Source organism: Thunnus maccoyii, chromosome 4 (assembly GCF_910596095.1).
Source record: "Thunnus maccoyii chromosome 4, fThuMac1.1, whole genome shotgun sequence".
Taxonomy (NCBI): domain Eukaryota; kingdom Metazoa; phylum Chordata; class Actinopteri; order Scombriformes; family Scombridae; genus Thunnus; species Thunnus maccoyii.
Genome location: NC_056536.1, coordinates 32,905,485 through 32,927,342, shown reverse-complemented (window position 1 = coordinate 32,927,342; position 21,858 = coordinate 32,905,485). Strand labels below are relative to the sequence as shown.

Here is a 21,858-nt window from a genome sequence, read left to right as displayed (position 1 = left end):
AATAATTGTCTTTTTTTAAGCAAAAATGCCAAAAATGAGCTGGTTTCAGCTTCTCAAATGTGATTATTTAAAGGTTTTCTTTGTCATCCATCAAAGTTAAAGAGTTTTAAACTGACGGTCGAACAAAATAAAACTTTCTGACATTTTATAGACAAAACAATTAATCAAGAAAATAATCTGCAGATTAATTAATGATGAAAATAATATTAGTTGCAGCCTGACTGAGTCTGACTTTACTGGAATCACTTCCTGTAATTTAAAGGTATATCGTGTCGTGAGTCTGGTTTAATGTGTCGACTACATCCCATAATACTATTTTACTGACCAACCAGAGCAGGTTGTATATTAGCGAGCTAACGTTAGTTTGGTCAGTAGGTGTAAAGCTCCACTGCTGCCACTAACATCCTCCATGTTCAAATCATTACACATGACCCACTAATATTACCCAGAATTCATTTCTCACTTGTCTTCTACATCTTACTGTCGCCTGCTTTGGCTCTCAGGACGGATCCGCATCATTTAGAAGTTACTATAACAATTTTATTAACAATTTGCACTGTTTATCAGTAACGCTGGCGATCGCTACATGGTGTGAAGTCGTAACCACGGGAACCAATCCCATCGCTCCTTTCACCCCATAATGACCTGAACTGGTGCCGCTGAATGAAGGCAGCTGGAACGTCTGCGGTTCTATCAGGAAGTAAAGTTTGTATAATCAGGTCTAAAGCAAGGTTTGGTTTTGCAGCTTTGCCAGAAAATCAATAAGAAACCTGCGTCTCTGTATCGGGTTGAAAAGAGTCGTCATATTTCTCTGCAGATTAATTAATCATCAGTTTGCTGATGTTGACAGTTTATCCGCTTGTAGTGTGTGTCTATCCTGAGCCAGCTAGCTGCTCTACGCTTCAATAAAGCCAAGCTGCGGGTTGACTGTAAATTCTCAATGAAGCCAACATGAAGGAATAAAGACGGATGTAAAGTCTTCAGTATAAAGTCCATTTCCAGATTCACGTCATACTGAAAACACTAGATTAATAACAATATGTTCTTTCAGTATTTACTTCCACTGGATTCTACTTTGCAGTTTTTTCGATCGCTGAGTCAACGAAACTCAACATTTCCTGCAGATGTTTCAAATTAAAGTCTATCAGTGATTGGAGGGTTTATAAACTGAACTGCAGTCTGACGCCTTGATTCTACGGGACACGGCTGTGTCGCGTTACAGCTGCAACAGTTTTATTCCATCCTCCACATGGCATCAGGAAGCCAGCGACCGGGCCGTCATGGCGGCAGCGGGGTCATAAAATCTATGACTGAACCTCTCATTGTCGATGGTGACAAACACCCTCTGACTGGTTTACTTCTGGCCTGGTGCCACCGGTTATAACGTCATGTTGATGCAGTGATGTGATGGACGATCGGGAGTCTGCACAGGCTATTTTATTTTGAAAATTGACAGGATGCTCTATGCTGTTCCTGTGTCTTGACTTCCTGCGCAGCTCGATGCTGCTTCAGTCAAAAACAGACACGGTGTCCATGTTTAGCAGAGCAGAGACACGCTGCGGTGTCTCTGGTGGGATCACAAGCACGGACGAGCACTCACAGTCGCATCACAAATGCATCGCAGACGCATCGCAGCTGCAACGCATCGCAGACGCATCGCAGACGCTCCTGGTGGAATTACCGTTAGAAAAAACTTTGTACTGCCAGTTCAGATCCACCATCCTGACACTTTTGTCTCGTCTGTCTGAGACTCTGAACTCTGGGAGAACTGCAGCCGCTTTTAGCTACAGAAGCAGTTTTATTCCGAGTGTAATCAACTTTATAATTATACTGTGGAAATGGACGTTATACTGAATTTATCCAGACAAACAGGTCGACATGGAGGAAGAGTTGAGTTTGTATCAGCAGAAAATTAAACCAGGAGCAGATCAGGAAGCAGAGAAATTAGAAATAAAGCTGGAACTGTTTCATATTAAAAGTCTTTCTGCAGTGAAGGTCAATAAAGGCTTTTTTTGAGAATTTACAAGCAGCGTAACAGATCACACTGGTGGGTTCACATGATAAACTCTGTTATTAGCAAAACAAAATGTTCTTCATCTTGTAAAGATGTCAAACTTCCTGCAGAGATAATCCATCACAGTCCGCGTTTGTGTGTTTTTCCAAAATTATGCAATCGTGGAGAGACTTTAAACATTCCTGTACGTGATGCATTCAAGGTCACTCCGACATAAAATTAAGTTCTCTGAGTGCAAAAACTAATCCTGTAGCTGGATGTTGGCAGCTACAACATCTACACAAAATATACTTGTATTATAACATCTATTCATCCTTTTTATATTGTTTATTGCAACAGAAGTTATTTTCCTGTTTCCAGAGCAACCATGTGTGATGTCATCGGCGTTGAGTCAGGTTGTTAAGTTGCTTTTTACTGGACCAACTAGAGGAAATGATCTCTCAGAAAGCCAGATGCTTCAAACCCAGAAGACAAACAATAAATAATAAATATTAGATTATTATTAGATCCCTACGTGGGTTAATAACCTGGAAACTGTCCAGACTTCAGTCTAAATGTGGACGTTCTCACCTACAGGATCATTTTAAACTCAAGTTCAGTGTTTAAAGACGACACTGGTCCAAATGTATCTAAAATTATGAAAATAAGAACTGGTTTTGGTTTCCTGCGTTGATGACTCTCATACCTCAAACCTGGAGCGTTTTCAGCATCATCATGATGATGATGATGATGATGATGATGATGATGATGACTGTGATGGATCATCTCTGTGCAGACAGTTTTTAAATCTCTGTAAGTTGAAACCAACCAGTTTGGTCCTTTAAGGATGTGATGAAGTCGTTAGTGTTTGAAAAGACGTTTCAGAGCAGATGAAGTAAATAAACAACATGCTGCAACACTTCATACGTCTGCTGATATTCTCTGTTTTTATTCTTCTAGTCAACAAACCTCACGTACAGAAACATGAACTGATCTACTAATAAATACTGTCATTATATCTAATTCCTCTGTTGTCCAAAAACTATTAAAAACACGTCAGTGAGCCGCAGAGGGTCACTAGAGCACCAACTGTGGATTCATCCGCCACTGAAAATAGTCCCCAACAAATGCTTTATTTCCTCCTGTTTGTTTGAATATGACCGGCTGTTTTATGACTTTTTAAACATGAAGTCTGTATTTGTGAGAAGGGAAGTCAGAGAACTTTACAATGAATTCCCCACTTCACTTTATATGCAGCAATTATTGAAACCAGCAGGAAGAGAGGAAATTATACGTCTCAAAATGAGAAACGCTCCCAGATTCCCCAATCGACCCGAGTGATGAACTTCTAGTTCTGAGTTGTGTCGGGTGTTTTAGTTCCTGGTATAACTGGCCTGCAGGTCTAGTTTAAAGTTAAAACTATATATTTATGAGCTGTTTTTAAAGATGTACGTCTGCAGGAGGAGCCGGTGGGTTTAGAGCTGACAGCCACAGACGGAGTAGCGAGGTTTGAGTCTGTACGTGAGTTTTGTTGACAAAAAGAAAAAACATAAAATAACACGAGACTTTAAACTTCATATCAACTATAAAACAACTGGCTGTATGAATGAACTAAATGATGCTTTACAGTCCGTCAGAGCAGTTTGTGCTGAGTGAAGGTGAGAATAAAGACGAAGCAGCGGACAGCAAAGCTTCTCGTGACCTCATGAAAGATAAGTCCTCTTTCCTTCCCGGTGACATTCAAACATTCACTGAGTCTAACTGTAAATCAATAAAACTGTTTTCACCAAAACAAACTGTATTTTTATGCAAATCGGTGCATTTTTTCATCCTCTTATCATGACTTATATCAACATATTTCACGTCCGTCTGTTGTTTTTATTTCCATCAGACTGTAAAATGATTGAATATCACATGAAAGGAAGGGAGTTATTATTATTATAAGGAGATAAACTGTCTAATAAAGGAGACAGAGACACTCACCATGTATCTGTTTCTCTGTGTGTTCCAGCTGAGCCTCCGTCTGCACCGAACAGGAAGACAAACGTTAATATGAGAGATAAATATAACGATGCTAGCGCTGCGTCTTTATTATCATATCAATCACCTGTTCCAGTCTCTCATTGGTTCCCTCTGCTGCTGACTCCTCCCCTCTCCCTGTGACGTCAGAGACTCCGTTGGCGCCGGCTGACCCGTCGGTCTCCGTGGTAGCGCCCTGGTTGCCCTGGGCGACCGCCTGTTTCTGCAGCTCCTTGTCATAGCGCTCCTGGAGGGCTGGAGGAGGAAGAGGAGGAGAAGAAGAAGAGTCAACACCACTGGTCTGAACATCTGGAGAATCTCTTCATCATCTGAATAATAAACACATCAGTATTAACATAATCTACATACTAACCTCTCATTTTCTTCTGCAGGGTGGAGTTTTCAGCCTGGAGGCGGAGCAGTTCGCCATCAACCGGACTGGAGGCGGGGTTGGGGGCGGGGCTAGACGCAGAGGCCCCTCCTCCTTCCTTCAGGCCCTGGTTTTCCTTTTCGAGCTGCTCGATCTGCGTACACAGCTGGAACAGACGAGCGTCGTGTTAACACCACAGACGGGACGTGAGTCATGTTTACTACTACTGAGTGATGTTCAGCGTTACCTTGGAGAGTTCAGTCATCAACGTGCTGTTCTGTAGCCGGAAGTCTTCCTCCTGACTGTGAAGTTTCCCCTGAAGCATCTCATTCTCACTCAGCAACGCATCCACCTCCTACAACAACAACAACAACAACAACAACAACAACAACAACAACAACTTACAAACACGCTCCTCTACTGCTCTGAAAACAACCTCAATATTTCTTCATTGTGTTTACTTAGAAAACAAGAAAATATAAGAAAAATAAACATGTTAAACAGCAGGAAACACTATATTGAACACATTTAAACTAGACTTACAACAACAACTTCAGTCATTTCTAGAGCTGCAACTGATGATTATCACTATTTTCATTATTGATTATTTTCCTGATTAATTGTTTTGTCTGTAAAATGTCAAAAATTAGTGAAATTTGCTTGTTGTGATTTCTTATAGTTCAATATGACGTCTTTATATGTTTTGTTTTGTCTGATCAATGATACAAAATCCAAAGTTATTGAGTTTACAATCATTAATGACACATGAAAGCTTCAAATTGTCACATTTGAGAAGCTACAACCACTGAATAATTGGCATTTTTGCTTAAAAAAAATGACAATCAATTAATCAATTAATCAATTAATCAATTAATTACTGCAGCTCTAGTAAAGATGAATATAGATTATAATCAATATGAAAACATAACAAATATAAGTAGAAAATAAAAATAAATGCAGAGCAGAATCAGACCAGTAGAGGGAGCTGTTGATCAGTGTAACCTGTGGTAACCATAGTAACCACAAATAGAAAACTCACCTGAGCTTTCTTGCTCTTATTCAGAGCCTGAAGAGATAAAACAAAAACAACAACAACATTAAATCTGCTGCAACAAATAAACAAAGTGTCACCATGGAAACGTTTTATTAAAGAGAAAATTAAACAATCTGGAGACAGAAACTATAAATCATTTATAATAATGAAGCTTTTTTTTTTTACCTTCTGTGCTTTGATAAAATCTCTTTCCAAAACCGCATTTTTCTGACGGACGGCATTCAGTTCTGAAACACATCATCATCATCACCATCACCACCATCATCATCATCATCATCATCAGTGTTTATCACCAGAACGCAGCTTCACAGAGAATAATGAGAACATTATTAAAAAAGACAAACAGAGAGTGAATCTGCTCTGGAGACGACGTAGACGAATCTGGAGGAAAGTATTTTATTCTTTAATGTGGTCATGTGACACGGAGACCTGAATGTTAGTTCACTGAAAATAAAAAACAGTAAATATAGTCATTAAACTTATAGAGACGAAACCGAGAGAAAACATTAAATATTCTAAGATTGTCAGTAATTCTTCCCACTTTTATCCTCAGAGACGCTACAGACCAGTAAGAGCTGAATGCAAACTCTACTCTGAATTTTAATCTGTATTATTTACTGTTTTTATGTATTTTAAATGATGTTTGTATGTTTTCCGTCACTTGTCCTCATCGTTTTTTTATACTTTGACACATTATTTGAGTTCAATGACAGCGATCCACACTGCTGCCTCAGTTCAATCATGTTTCAAGTGTTTTATGTGCAACAGTGACTGATCGTAACTGTGATTCACAATGGAAAACGGTAAATAAATAAATAATAATAGAAAGAGAAGAAAAGAGGACATCTAAATGCTGTTTGCACACACACAAAACATATCATCACATTAATACACATCTATAAATATCTAGCGTATTATATAGTGTATATACATTTATCCCGTCCTGTTTCAAACATTCAATATTCAGATTTTATATGTAATTTTTTCCATGTTTTTAATCTGCTCAACTCATTATTTCTCATTTACTGTATCTCTGCTTCACTTCTGCCTCCAGTTCTTTGTTATTACCTTCAAAGAGTTTACTGTAAGTATTCTGATTACATATTTGTCCTTTTGATCCGTTATTTCAGGATGAATCAAACCTAATAAGACTAACTAACTAAATCTGGAGCCATTGTTTTGTGTTTTTAAGGGTTAAGGTGGTTTTGTGGACAATAAAAGTTTCTGAGCTAACTGTTAGGGAGGCCAACTGTTAGAGAGGCTAACTGTTAGAGAGGCTAACTGTTAGAGAGGTTAACTGTTAGAGAGGTTAACTGTTAGAGAGGTTAACTGTTAGAGAGGCTAACTGTTAGAGAGGCTAACTGTTAGAGAGGTTAACTGTCAGAGAGGTTAACTGTCAGAGAGGCTAACTGTCAGAGAGGTTAACTGTTAGAGAGGTTAACTGTTAGAGAGGTTAACTGTTAGAGAGGTTAACTGTCAGAGAGGCTAACTGTTAGAGAGGCTAACTGTCAGAGAGGCTAACTGTCAGAGAGGCTAACTGTCAGAGAGGCTAACTGTTAGAGAGGCTAACTGTTAGAGAGGTTAACTGTTAGAGAGGCTAACTGTCAGAGAGGCCAACTGTTAGAGAGGCTAACTGTTAGAGAGGCTAACTGTTAGAGAGGTTAACTGTTAGAGAGGTTAACTGTTAGAGAGGCTAACTGTTAGAGAGGCTAACTGTTAGAGAGGCTAACTGTTAGAGAGGTTAACTGTTAGAGAGGTTAACTGTTAGAGAGGTTAACTGTTAGAGAGGCTAACTGTTAGAGAGGCTAACTGTTAGAGAGGTTAACTGTCAGAGAGGTTAACTGTCAGAGAGGCTAACTGTCAGAGAGGTTAACTGTTAGAGAGGTTAACTGTTAGAGAGGTTAACTGTTAGAGAGGTTAACTGTCAGAGAGGCTAACTGTCAGAGAGGTTAACTGTTAGAGAGGTTAACTGTTAGAGAGGTTAACTGTTAGAGAGGTTAACTGTCAGAGAGGTTAACTGTCAGAGAGGCTAACTGTTAGAGAGGCTAACTGTCAGAGAGGCTAACTGTCAGAGAGGCTAACTGTTAGAGAGGCTAACTGTTAGAGAGGTTAACTGTTAGAGAGGCTAACTGTCAGAGAGGCCAACTGTTAGAGAGGCTAACTGTTAGAGAGGCTAACTGTTAGAGAGGTTAACTGTTAGAGAGGTTAACTGTTAGAGAGGCTAACTGTTAGAGAGGCTAACTGTTAGAGAGGCTAACTGTTAGAGAGGTTAACTGTTAGAGAGGTTAACTGTTAGGGAGGCTAACTGTTAGAGAGGCTAACTGTTAGGGAGGCTAACTGTTACAGAGGCTAACTGTTAGGGAGGCCAACTGTTAGAGAGGCTAACTGTTAGAGAGGCTAACTGTTAGAGAGGCTAACTGTTAGGGAGGCTAACTGTTACAGAGGCTAACTGTTAGGGAGGCCAACTGTTAGAGAGGCCAACTGTTAGAGAGGCTAACTGTTAGCCATTTCCTCAACTGATTTTCAGCCATAATCAATTATCAATTATCAAAAGCTTATAAAATACTGTAAGAGATGCTTTATCTCAGAGAGACTTCCTGATTAAATACGAGTTAGAATAAAATCAACTGTAATGAAGGTGACTGATGTCACAACGTGTTTCCTCGTTTGTCGTGTGAAGTCTATCAGGCCTCTAAATCTGTCGTGTGGTTATTAGGAAAATGTCTCGACTTTAATGTGGTGATGATGAGACGATAAAACGAAGCAAACAGCACCTTCAGCCTCTCAGAGGGAGCCCTGATCTGTGCGTAATAATTCATACATAAATGTTTTCATATTAAATTATTTTTCTATGTGAATTTATATTCATGTAACACCTTGTTTGAAAGCTTACAGTTTCATCTTTAAGACTATACTGATGTTGATAATATTAGGAATTTCTGGGTCAAAAACAGACTCATTTTGAAGAAAAAAACTTCTCTCAGTAGTATAAAAGTTTCATCCAAAACACAGCTGCTGCTGCAAATTATTGACCAATAATGTTCAGCACTGCTGAAGGAAAACAAACCAAACCAGAGAAAGCATCGATTTTTCACTGTTTAAACTTTACACAGTTTAACTGTGATTGGATGAGAAGTAAGAAAAACATACAGAATGAAACTTTACATGGACATGCATCATAATAATCATAATAATCATAATAATCATAATAATCATCCTCCATTCAAAAATTCTTATAAAATTATAGGTGAAAAAGTTTACAGTTATTAAATGATCCTTAAGAGGGAACAAACAAAACAAACATCAACAGTCAACATATAAAGAACAGAAATGTTTTACCAGCTGAATTCTTCCTGAGATCATCTGACAGCTGATAGTTCTGAGTCCGAAGCTCCAACAGCTGAGCCTGCGCGCACACACACACACACACACACACACACACACACACACACACACACACACACACACACACACACACACACACACACACGCACACACACACAATCATCATATTAACATCTGATATCATTATCACAGCACCATTAGTTTCATTATAAATCTGTTGATTATTTTCTTGATTAAATAATTAGTCGTTAGGTCTCTCTAATGTCAGAAAATTGTGAAAAATGATGATTTAATCGCTGTTTAAGCACAAGACGTCTTGTTTTGTCCTGACAAACAGAAAATATTCACATTAAAGTATTGATACACACACAACACTAACACAGAGTTTAATAAACTCTGAGTAGGAAACTTTTGGATCCAGAACAGCTGATCAGAGCGTTTGATGAATGAATAAAGTCTTCATCAATGGAGCTCAGATACTACGATTCACCATGGCAACAGGAAAACAAAAGGTAGAATCTCCATCTTAACCCGGTGGACGTAGTGATATTAATGCATGTTTGACACATTTATGTTTAAAAAAGACAAACAGAACCTGAGTCAGAGAGCCATTAATTCATCATTTACCAGATTTGAATTTCATAAATCAAGTCAATTTATTCATAAAGCGCCAAATCACAACAGAAGTTATCTCAACTGTTCTCTTTCTATCTGTACATCAGGTTATATTTATATACTTTACATGTTAAATCTATTTATTCAGCTTTGATGGGGACAAAACAAGTCTGCAGCTGCTCACTGAGAACATATGAACATATGACATGAAAACTATGACAGGAATGTTTCCATCAGTGCGACCAATCACATCATGACTGATAGATCATTATTAATTGATCCTATGTGTCTGAATATTATGTGTAATAAACATTTAGGTGCAGGAAGTGTTCTGATCAGTGTGCACAGATCACAATGCAAAGATTTTGTTGTGAGCTGTGGGTGAATTCATGTTGTGTAAGAGAAACGACTGACTGCTGCATAACAGAGTTCTTGTGAGTGTGAGAAGCTCTGCTGACGAAGACGCTTCGATACGGACTGAACGACGCTGCTTCAGGCTCTGCAGGAGGAAACAGTCGGTGAGCAGGTTTCACTTTTAACTGAGCAGGAGTTGAAGTTTCTCTCTCTGGAACTGAACGCTCATAATGACACATCTCAGGATGAACAAACTCAGTTTTCACTAAACCTGCTTTCTGCTCGCACGTCTCCAAACATTTAATGACAATAAGAAAAATAGAAGAAAATCAGGATCCTTTAAGAAGCTGGAACCAGAACATTTTAGCATCTGTCTGTTGATGTGTTTCCCCGAGGTTGAGTGGTTCGGCATGGCTGGGGGGCGGGGGGGCGGGGCTTATGTTAGGCTAACCCATTGTTGCTAACTTCAGAGCTAACCCCCTTCAGTTTTCCAGCAGTTGTGGAAACAACAGACGTTTCTTGGTCTTGACAAGCTGCAGCATTTATTAACTGACACACTGTTGTCTGTTCTGTACGTTTACTGCCAGACTGACGACTTACTAAAAACAACTGACGTTAAAGGTAAAGTTAAGCTTTGCTGTCTGCTTCCAGACTCATCCAGCAGTGGTGGAGCGGAGGACAAATAAACACGTTCACCTGCAGTTTCTCAGGCAACGACACAGATGTTGACTCACGTTTCGAAACAGCTCAGAGGCTCCCAAACGCTGTTGATTTCAGAATGAATAGATATTTGGTGTTATTTTTGGCATTTAAAAGAATGTTTTTTGGCCTGGCGGGGAGGTCGTTGGCCTGCCAGGCTCGTACTATTATAGAGGAAACACTGAGATTTGATAAATGAATTATATTAAAACACATTGGACTGAACAACAACTAGTTAAACAGATTTGATATTAGGGGGAAAGAAAACAGATCAATAGAGAAAAAGTTAATAAGTCAGTGAATCAGTGTAAAACACAGAACATCTTCAGCCTTCATCAGTGTGTCAGAGATGTTATAAAACAGCTCAGAGCGATGTTTAAACAGTCCAACGTGACACCGCGGTGTTCAGTTCACATAATTACACCTGCCAGCAGCACATTTCTGACAGCGGTGCACGGTAACGACAGTCCGACGGCGCAGCACGGAGCTCACAACTCACAACATGTGAGCTGATTGTGGATGTTAATCAGAGTCAGAGCGGCTGCTGGTTTCCACTGTACCGTAAAGCAGCTGATACAGATTATATCAGTCTGGCTTTCACAGTAAAGCAGATAACGTCCTTGTCTGTTTTCTTTTAGTAACAAGGAAGTGCTCCGACCCTGAACTTTGTCTTTTAACTTCCTGTCCGAACCTGAAAGCTGAGATATGTGGCGCTGTGTACACTGACATCAGCCGCTAACCATCAGCTTGCGCCTACAGTTTTATCAAATATCGGATCAAGTTTTATAAAGTAAGCTGCGGCGTGAAGGACTGACAGCTGACAGAACAGGAAGAGACTTTCTCATGCAGCCGTTTGCTTTTATTCTACAGTGATGTTTTCATAGCGGCGCTAATTTAGAGCTGCAACAATCAGTCAATTAATCGACTGATCGGATGGTGTCGCCCTTCAAGATTTAAGACTTGAAGAGTTGTGAACCCGTCCATTAATGTATAAATAAATAAATATAATGATATGTTGACAGTAAACAGTGTTTTTAACCCTCACTGGGCCAACTCTGCAACCATACAACCGTCTCCAGCGCACGCCGAGTTATAAACATGATGGAACCGTCATTTTAGCACTGATGACCACAGATGTCACTGCGTCATCTCACAGGGACCAGAATAAGCCTGCAGATGTCTGTAGGAGATCCTTCCTCTGTGTTATACTGAGAGATGCTTCTCATATTCTGTCCACATCATTTATACGTAAAGTCTCTGAGACTAGACTGAATATCAAAAACACCTCTCGAGTATCACACATTAAAATTCAACAGCAGCACAAACTGCAGCCTCCAAAATGGCCATAAAGGTGAATCAACAGCTCTGACGACAGAAACTGTACGTGACGACGTTTATGGAGGCAGCTTTTATTGCCGTGTTACTGGATAAGACTGTAGTTTAAGCTGTGCTGTGTTTACCTTGTTAACTGCAGCTGACTGTCAAACCTTCTGTAAGTAAACAACGTGGGTGTCTGCAGGTAGCGTGTTGACAGGTGTCAGTCTGACTGTCCTCGGATCCACAGTCACAGTCAGTTACCAGCAGTGGAAGAAGTATTCAGATCTTTACTTAAGTAAAACTACCAATGTAAAAATACTCCATTACAAGTCAAAGTCCTGTATGAAAAATCCTACTGCAGTAAAAGTACATAAGCAGAGTTTTCCATCAGACTCAGGTGCAGCGGAGAGGCTGCATGTGTCTCTCTGATTAGTATTTTGTGAACCAGGTGAAGTGAAGTTTTACTCAAGTTGACGACAACTACGCTCCTTATTGTAAAGTAAAAAGCCAGTAAGTAATATATCAAAACAGCTGTTCTGTCCAACAAGCATAAACATGCAGAAAAGCTAAATTTCAACCTGTTTGTCCGTCTGTATGTTTGTAGTCTGACTGTTTTTCTTAGTTTAATTCTTTTAAACTCAGCTGCTGGCTGAGACAAACCTGCTCTTCCTCTCTACCAGCAGAACCTGCAGTCACATCAGCAGAGGGAGGAAGAGGAGGAGGAGGAGGAGGAGGAGGAGGAGGAAGGACTGATACTGACTGATGTCTGTGTTCTTCTTTCTAAACTTCACTCAGTATTTTCATGTCAGAAAAATGATTTATTTTACTGACATGTTCGATTTCTTTCCAGTGAGATATTACTGAGTTTATGTGGTGACTTTGCTGTTATAAACATTGCTGTTGCTGCTCTAGAAACAATATTTAAAATATAAATCAATTCTAATCCTGTTCCGAATTTATTCTTCTGTAAAAATGGTTTAAAAAATGAATTCTGTAGTAATGAAAAAGAACCGAACCCCACGACATCATAACCCCTCTAATACTTCAACCCTGATAAGTATTAGCAGCAGGATGCAGTTCAAGTATTGCAGTAAAAGTGGTGGTTTGGTTCCTGATATATGACATCATTAGATTTATGAGTCATGAGATGATTAATGGGAGAGGAAAGAAGAAAAAACAAAGTTCTGATACACAAATCTGTTTTCAGTTTTTGGACTTTTTCTCTAATCTTTGATTTTTGCTGAAATATTGGATCATTTGATCATTTATTGAAATGAAAGCATGTGAGAAGTTTAGAGGGAAAAATCACTATTTGGTGGAGCTGTTAACAACTCATAGACATGTGAAATGTGACCCCGACTACACACTGCTTTTTGTAAGACGTCAAAAGCCAAAAAGGTTGGAAACCACTGGTTTCATCTTTAACAATGTGTTGTATTTTAAAAGCTTGTTATATTATCCATTGTGTCAAATCTTCATCTGAAAAGTAACTAAAGCTGTCAAATAAATGTAGTGGAGTAGAAAGTACAATATTTCCCTCTGAAATGTAGAAAGTAGCATCACATGGAAATACTCAAGTAAAGTACAAGTACCTCAACATTGTACTAAAGTACAGTACTTGAGTAAATGTACTTAGTTACTTTGCAGCACTGTAGGTGGCTGATTGTACACCTGTTTGTGTTATGAATGAGAATAATGTTTATCTTTATGTTTAAGCTAACACTGAGGCTGTCTGTTAGCTGACTCAGTTTTCAGACCCGTGACTCTCATCAGGGCGACTGTCCCGTGAATGCTAACATATTAGCTAGCTGGCAGATATATAGATATATCAGTCAGATTAATAACTCAGCATAGACTGACCGTCACCTCCCTGACATTATTAAATTAATGCCTTCAGCTCTCTGTGCAACAACACAAACAGCCGAGCTAACTACTCCCACCCAAACGGCTAACGGTTAGCATCAGGAGCTAACGTCCCTGACAGACATGACAGGTGTTATTCACAGACCTGACAGCTACCTGTGCGTCAGCCCACCGACCTGAAATAACAGCTGTCGTGTTTTTCTCACCTGCATCCGATGAAACTCCTCCTCTGACAGAGCCTGAGACATGGCCATGTTCACCTGGGCTGCTAGCTAGCAGGCTAAGCTAGCGGAGTATACTGGAGGAGGAGAGCAGCACAGAGGCGGACAGAGTACAGAGCGCTCACTCTGACGCTGTTTCCGAGAACCGACAGAGCACAGAGCGCTCACTCTGACGCTGTTTCCGAGAACCGAGAATCTGCTCCGGTGTTTTCAGCTGGAGCCAAACTGAACCGTCCGCTGCCCGTCAGTCAAAGAAGATGATGACAGGGCAGCCTAAAACATTTTTTAATCCAATAATGTACGTTATTTTCAAAACTTTTGGCTAAAAAATTGCTTCAATGTTAGACTTTTTGATTTTTTTTAATTTTTCTGCCAATTAATAACAGTCAAATATCAGTCCCTCCAGGTTTTTTTGTGATTATTGCGGCCAAAAATGTTTGATTTTGCAGCAGCTTTTCTCAAATATTGCGATAGGCCACAAATTGCAATGTTTTATGTGCTCTTTTTGCAGTAAAATTGTGGGAATTGGAAAAAAAAACTGCAAGCAAAGGAAAATAATGTGATTTGAATATGCAAAAAGTCATATGCAGTCACTTCCTTGGATGAAAAGCATACTGCATATCACAGAAACAACTATACCTCAGGTCTAATTCTTTGATATATTTTCATAACATGAGAACCACGGGCTCAAAGTCATATATAAAAAATAAAATACCGAGTTCCATTTATCTTCTTCCACCTGAATGCGCTGCGATGACGTCAGTTACTGCGTCACAAAATGCGACAATCGGTTTAAATCAGGTGTGGCCTGTTGAGATTTAGCCATTTCATGCAGAGCAGGTGCAGTCTGGCAAATATTGCAGAGATTTCCTGGATTTGCATTAATTATTGCGGTCGCAAAATTTAAATTTCCTGGATCAAAGGACTTAAATTGATCTCTTTTGCACAATCCATGTTCATGAACGCTGCTACAGCTTATCAATGCCTGTACTAATTCAACCTTGCACACTATATTCTTTATATTATTCATTTATTCTTTACCTTTTCACCAAACACATGATTTAATTTCTTCATATAGATAGATAGATAGATATAACAGCCCTAACAAGCAAACAACTCCAGAAGGGCCAATACAAGCAGTCAGCTCATACACAGGTACTCGGTCTAAACCACAGGTAAAGACAGGAACAGGACGACCAGTACAGATGGCTGGAGGGCAATTAGACAACATGCAGGGAACAGATGGCAGAGGACCAGAGGATAACTGGGGAGTGGCAACAGGTGAGCAGGTGGGTGTGGGAACCTGGCAAGAGAGTCTGGTGGACAACTGGAGAATGACAAAAAAACAAGACCCACATATGCAGCCTTGAACACAGAAGTGCGAGTTCACACATTGACAGGTGTTTGAAACATACTAACAGATACTTAACCCACACTTCTAACACCACTCTAAAATTATATTCACACCCGAGTGTATACACCGGTCCACACCAGTCCACTTGTTGGCAGAGGTTTTTATTTTATTTAATCTTTATTTAATCAGGCAGTCTCTTTGAGATTAACATCTCTTTTCCGAGAGATACCAGAGAACAAGAAACATTCATAGAAGAAACAACATTCGCATTATGATTCACAGGGTTTAACTGCTGAAGTGTTGATGAGGCAGCATGACAATACAGACAATATTGCACAATAGTTTTACAGCTGAAGGGAGACAGACGATCTTTAATGCTACACAAGACGCCTCGTTTGATTTTTAATTCCTGAGTCAAATGTTGAATATGAATCTTGAATGTTTGTCTGCTGTCAAGCCAAATTCCTGAGTATTTGTATGACTCAGCAAGAATAATATGGCTGCCATTAAAAGTTTTAATGGCAGGATAGTCAGAGTCACTGGTGGAGGTGGAGAACACCACTTTCTGCATTTATGACTAGTCTGTGATTAAGGAGTGATAATTGAAAAGCATCGAAGGTAGACTGAAGAGGAGTCAGAGCCCGAGCTGAGTGGAACATATAAAAGTGTATCATCTGCAAAAAAATGAACATTTAAATATTGATTAGGAGGAATTATCTTATTAATGTATAATGTAAACTGCAGTGGACCAAGGATAGACCCCTGTGGCACCCCATTTCTGATGGTAAGAAAGCTTAACTGAGTAGCAACAGTAGTAGTGCAGCTATTGGCTGGTTTTAGGACAATAACAATAATCAACAGACATAAGAAGTTTAAATTTATAAGTTGGATTTAGCATGAATATTATTATCAGTATCCAAAAACTAAATTACAGCTTAATCTCCACCGAGGGTCATCACACAATATTAATAATTAATCTGTCCTTCTTAATGGGACTGATAAGAGTAATATCTGATACTGTCAAGATAAATATTAAACATCATATCCATTGTGAAAGATGTAGAGAAATATGTTCCATTCTTAAAAATGTTATCAGACAGAAATCATTCAAAATGATATCATATTATGTCTCTTTTATTCTGCCTAAATTAAACCGACCTGCTTCTAGAAAACTGTATTTAATTGTGTTTCTCATCTTAGCTCATGAATGTTTGTTTTTACTGTAACACTGTTTGGTTGAGTTTACTCTGAGCTCGTTGTACCTTGCACAGTATTTGTATTTGCAAGAGTGACGGGATGTCCTTATTAATCAATAGTGTCTCAGTGAGCTCTGATAAATCTCCACACCACTCTGAGCTCTCAACAGACACTCGGACGCCGTGACAGTAAACACATCACACAAGTCAAGCCACTTGACCGCTTGTAAATACTGCAAGTGTGGATGTTGGGGACGGTCACCAGAGTTCGAGGCTGAAGGCAGACACAGACGCAGAACGGGCAAAGGATTGAGGCAGGAAGTGTGACAACAAGAGTGTGACAAGCTGATCTCAAAGTACACAACAGCTTGAGGTGTGGACAGGAAGATAAAAGACGGAATTAGAGCGAGAGCAGTTTCTCGTTGCTGAGACACAAGAGCTCAATAAAAAAAAAGAATAAATGACACAGGATGTCATATAAAGGAAAGAAGAGGCCTAAATATAGCAGCACGTGCACACAACTAGCTGTCTGTTAATTCTAATGGTCTGTCGCTGATGTTTGCATATCTGCCCGCACACAGGTGAAACTGGTTGTCTGGTTGACGTTGCTATGGCCACACACACATTGTGTATAAGGGTTGTGAGTTTGGCTTTGTGTGCCCTGAGGAAGGAAACACCCTGGGTCATTAAAACTCAGTGAAGTAATCAAGATGAGATCCTGAACTGTTTGTCATTTAATTTCATAACACTTCCTCCTCGTTCTGTAGTAGAGAGAGAGAGAGAGAGAGCTCAATTATAGAGTTAATTATTAACTAGAAAGGGTTAAATACAGAGACAGAACTGAGACAGACGTTAAGAGAGAACTAAAAGAGAGAGAGAGAGAGAGAGAGAGAGAGAGAGAGGGAGGGAGGGAGAGCGGTATATTTCAATTTCAGTTTTGTCTGCTGTCACAGCTCTGACAGTCAGTCAGAGGAGTGCAGGTCAGCTCCACTGCTGGATGTTTTTTTTTCTGACACTTGTTGGAAGTTATTCGATGCGATATGGAGCTGCTGCCGTCTCTGCTGTCCTCTCTGAGGACTGTGGATCCCAGGACTGTGGATCAGGAGTACAGCGTGAGTGTCTGTCTTTCATTTCTCTGTCTCCGTGTGAAAGCTGTGAGGACATTTCTACACTCGCAGTTTCTACAGAGCAGCTTGGCCTTTGGTTTAGTGGTTAGAGTCGAGTGTGTTTATGTTGTGGTCGGGACAGTAGAGGAAGAATTATCTAAATGCTTTAAAGTAAAGTAGCACTAAGTACTTTAACTTATAAGTGGTGCAAATTTGAAGTATTTGTTAGTTCAACAGTTTTATGCTATTTTACACTTCTTTCTAATATTATATTTAACACGTCTGTGTCCTCTTTTAAAGACTCATTTTCATAAACTGGCTTTGACTTATTTATTTATCCACATTATAAATGTAAAGGGACAGAATTAACATTGCTATAAAAAAACGTTAAATCACACAAAGTACAGGCATAAAATACCTGAAAATACCAGATAATAATAAATACTATAAATAATTTTAAAAAGTACTGAAGTATGAGAGTACACTTGCATCGCGTTAAACGTGTTTTAGTTTGTAGCTGCACTGTGTATTTTCTGTTTTTATGTGTTTTAAGTGCAATTTAAATAAAGGATATTATGATATTATAACAGCTCTAATTATATTGTAAGATTAAGATGCACATATAAAACATATATGTTCAGTTTATAAAATACAATTTTTACAAATTAAACTACCAACAGTATATAAAGTAGTTAAAATAAGCTGCAACTCAAGTAAATTTGTAAGTAAAGACTCAGAATGTGGGACAATACATAAAGGAAGTTTACATAATATGAGGGATTTCTTAGTTCAGTTTCTTACGTTTCATTACACAAATATACAAGAGTAAAAATCTGAACTCCTCGACAACACAGTCAGGAAAAGAAATATTGAATATAGTAAAAGCAATAAAACAAGAAGAAGAGTATAAAACATGAGTGTATGTAAAGTGCATGTGTCCTACTTATATATGACTAAATATCTATATGTGTATATTACATGTGTATGATGTGTATTAATACTTCACACTGCAGTAAAATTCCTCAGAATGAAACGTTTGTGTTTGAAGTTGCAGAATAGAAATTTCCTGTATTTGTAAGTTAGTCATTCAGCAGTCGCTGCCACTCTTGACCACATATTAAAAATGTGTATTTTCAGTTATTCTGGTGCTTTCAGCTCCAGATTTTAAAAGGTTGTATGAACGTAACGGTAGAGATTACGTCCCATGAGTCTTTGCTTCCTCCTGGGATCTTTTCTTATACAAAGACGGATGGACCGTCGTCTGTTCCAGCAGAAACACATTTACCTTCACCTCAACCAACCACTACATGTTAATGCAAAATAATAACAACAATAATCATAATAATATAACACTTAAAGGGATAAACTGCATTATGAGAACTTTTACTTTTTATACTTTAAGTGCGTTTTGTTGTGCTTTTACTTGCAACCGAGTATTTTACATCGTGGTTGTTCTACTTTTACGTACTACTTGCACCTCAGACTCACTGCGAGAATGTAAAAAATAAGAAAAAGAACACAAGTATCATCAGCAAGATGTACTTAAAACATACTCATTATGCTTAAAAAGGCCCCTGTTTTGATATTTTTGGATTGAATTTAGAGAGAAGAACCATTTCTAGAGAGAAGTTGAAGCTTTTTAAATGGGAGTCAGTTGTCTCTGCTGGTTTTTTTGAGTGTTGTGGTACCAAGTGACTGCAGGGGCTACCTACTTCCTGTCACTGTGCTTGTTGTTTTTGGATATGAGGCCTGTTATGGTTCATCATCAGTGTAACTTAAAGACGGTGACTGAATAAGACAGCAGTGATGAGGGTTAAAGGGCGAGATGAAAGACCGTTCACCGCTGTCTCCTTTTACACAGGAAGCTCCAGATCCAGTACATGTTTATACTTGTCTGATTAAAAAAAAAAAGATCTTTCTCACATACGTATGAGAGCTTTAGGACCTAAAAATAGGTGAGAAAGAGCTGAGAAGAGCTTGAGGTTTGAGGTTTGAGGTTAGTTCTGGTGAAGTGTATCAGACACTGCCCAGCATATAAATATCTACATGTATTTATGTTTACATCCTGTCACATTACATGACTTTTCATCATCATATATATGTGTGTGTGTGTGTGTTTAGGTCAGTCTTTTCCTGCTACACACACACACACACACACACACACACACAGTGTTGGGAATAAGTCTGTTGCTTTCCTGGAAAAACCTGCTGCTGTTTTTGTCTCTGGTTTGATCTCTTCACTCACTATTCAAACAAGCTGCAGCCAATAATCTGATAAACTGTCAGGCTGCTTTGTGTGAAACATTCAGAGATCTGAGGGCGTTTTCAAACCTAAAGTTAGAACATTCTCTCCTCTCATTGGTCAGATGTGTCCGGGGGGGCGGGAGTGACAACATCAACAAATACAGGAAGAAGCTCGTTTTTTTCTCTACAACTTTATTTAGTTTGAACAAAGTCTTACAAAACAATGTTAGCTGCACTTTATGCAGCCCCTCAGTTCAGCCTCTGTCTGAAACAGGCCGTTTTAGCTCCTGTCTCTTGAAGGCCCCGCCTCCTGATGAGCCCACTCTGTTCTGATTGGTCAGGAAGCTTTCTCCAGCTCCGGAGGCTACATAAACAAACTATAGCAGCAGGATTTTATGTCTTTTTATCCACAAGCTCCTCTGTAAAGCTCCTCAAAACTCCAGGACGAGTCTGCGTACAGACAGGAAGTGGCACGGCTAACATCCTGGTGCAGCCATAACAGCCTGGAGCTAAACACCCTCAAGACGGTAGAGTTGACTACAGTCCACAGTCGGAGCTCTTCAATCATTTAAAGGTCCAATAAATGACACTGAGCCTCACTGGATGTCAGAAAACAACTATTTGCTATGTAAAGACAATACTGGAGTAATGGCGTCCTGAGCAGAGAATGAAGTCACATTCACTTCTCTGTTCTTTGTTTTGGTAGCCACATGTTAGTGCATGTGAGCGTGCATGTTAGTGCATGTGAGTCCCTTTGTGTCCTCCACGTCTGTTTCAAAGATGGCGGCTGCGTCACAAACTTTCTCATATTTCAGCTAAACAGTAACTAAAATATGTTCCTGAGAGCATTTGAGGCAGAAACAGGCGACACAGCAACAGAATCTCGATCCATATGTGATCAGATCGGCCCGGTCTGACAGTTTGGTCCGAGTTTTTCCAATTTTATTGCGACACACATGTTTGTTTCGGTCTGGGATGTCGGTGCTGTAGTGTGACATCTAGTGGCTGAATGTCGTGTATTGCAACTTGAACGCTGCACATCGCATTCAACCTCCACTGTTACATAATTTAAATATTTATGTCACATTTAATTTTTCTTCTTGTCACCTTCATATATTTCATACACTTCATCTCTTCATCCACAATACAGTTCATATTTTCTTTGTACATCAATATTTCATTTAACTATTACTGTTCCATTCTGTAAACAGATTTAAATGTGATTTTAGTACTACTTTGTTTATTTCATTATTATCATTACTTTAGTCTTATTGTATTTTTATTCTTCTCTGTTGAGAGACACTTTCTCTGTATGCTGCATACTCGACTAATAAACAGATTCTGATTCTTTACTCCGAATTAAAACTTCTCAAACATCCGTACAAATAAAAACATTGCAAACGAAGCATCAGGGCAGCTGAAACCTGAGCTTTGACTCACAGGCAGCGTCTCTACATACGTTCACCTCAGTGTTTCACATCCGACACCGAACAGGATAGAAATAACAGGAAATCACTAAAAGCTGAATTTGTCCTCTTTAACATGTTTGTTTAACTGCAAGCAAAAATAAAGCGACATGTATTATTGATAATAAATTATTGAATTGTTCAGCTATCTGTACAGACATGGAATAAAGCTTTTGTTCATTTATCTTTATCAAGAGATTTACAGTATCTGCATTTCCAATGTGTTCATTCACTTTAACCCCAAAGAAAAGATTCTAATCTCTGCGTATGATGTCACAGGTTTGTAAAATGATCTTTTAAAGTGATCAGTTTGTAAGTAATGTTATTAAATGATCACTTTAATTTGGCTGGATCGACTAGATGGAAACCTCCACATTCACTTTCCCTCTACCAGTGGTGCTTATATAGATATACTGGTTATAGATATATCTGTGGCAATAGGATCAATAGGATCAATAGGATCAATAGGATCGAGCTGTAACAGGAGGTGCTGGGAAGGAGCTCGCCGGACAGCAAAATCAATACATTCAGAAGCCTTTTAAAAGTCTGATGATATATGTTAAGATTTTTAAACATTTCACATTTTTAGGCATTTTCAGGCTTGAAAAATGCATAAAAACATTCAATAAACACCCATAAACA

General features: G+C 39.0%; 2 protein-coding genes across 5 annotated transcripts in view; one reads left to right on the top strand and one right to left on the bottom strand.

Annotated features, from left to right (window-relative positions):
* Nucleotides 1-14,029, bottom strand: part of gripap1 (GRIP1 associated protein 1) — a 59,412-nt gene extending 45,383 nt beyond the window's left edge. The window contains exons 1-8 of one of the 3 annotated variants that reach the window (XM_042408243.1): nucleotides 13,836-14,029; nucleotides 8,776-8,842; nucleotides 5,602-5,663; nucleotides 5,422-5,448; nucleotides 4,630-4,737; nucleotides 4,386-4,548; nucleotides 4,101-4,267; nucleotides 3,977-4,016 (exon numbers count right to left, since the gene is read on the bottom strand). In XM_042408243.1, the coding sequence (XP_042264177.1) occupies nucleotides 3,977-4,016; nucleotides 4,101-4,267; nucleotides 4,386-4,548; nucleotides 4,630-4,737; nucleotides 5,422-5,448; nucleotides 5,602-5,663; nucleotides 8,776-8,842; nucleotides 13,836-13,883 (682 nt within the window). In that variant the 5' untranslated portion in view covers nucleotides 13,884-14,029. The remainder of the gene's footprint in view (nucleotides 1-3,976; nucleotides 4,017-4,100; nucleotides 4,268-4,385; nucleotides 4,549-4,629; nucleotides 4,738-5,421; nucleotides 5,449-5,601; nucleotides 5,664-8,775; nucleotides 8,843-13,835) is intronic. The other 2 variants (XM_042408244.1, XM_042408245.1) reach the window with 2 other exon arrangements.
* Nucleotides 14,030-17,440: 3,411 nt separating this feature from the next.
* The window catches only part of ptpn18 (protein tyrosine phosphatase non-receptor type 18), a 34,134-nt gene continuing 29,716 nt past the window's right edge, over nucleotides 17,441-21,858 (top strand). For both annotated transcript variants that reach the window (XM_042409344.1, XM_042409343.1), the window contains exon 1: nucleotides 17,441-17,512. In XM_042409344.1, coding sequence (XP_042265278.1) covers nucleotides 17,441-17,512 — 72 coding nt within the window. The remainder of the gene's footprint in view (nucleotides 17,513-21,858) is intronic.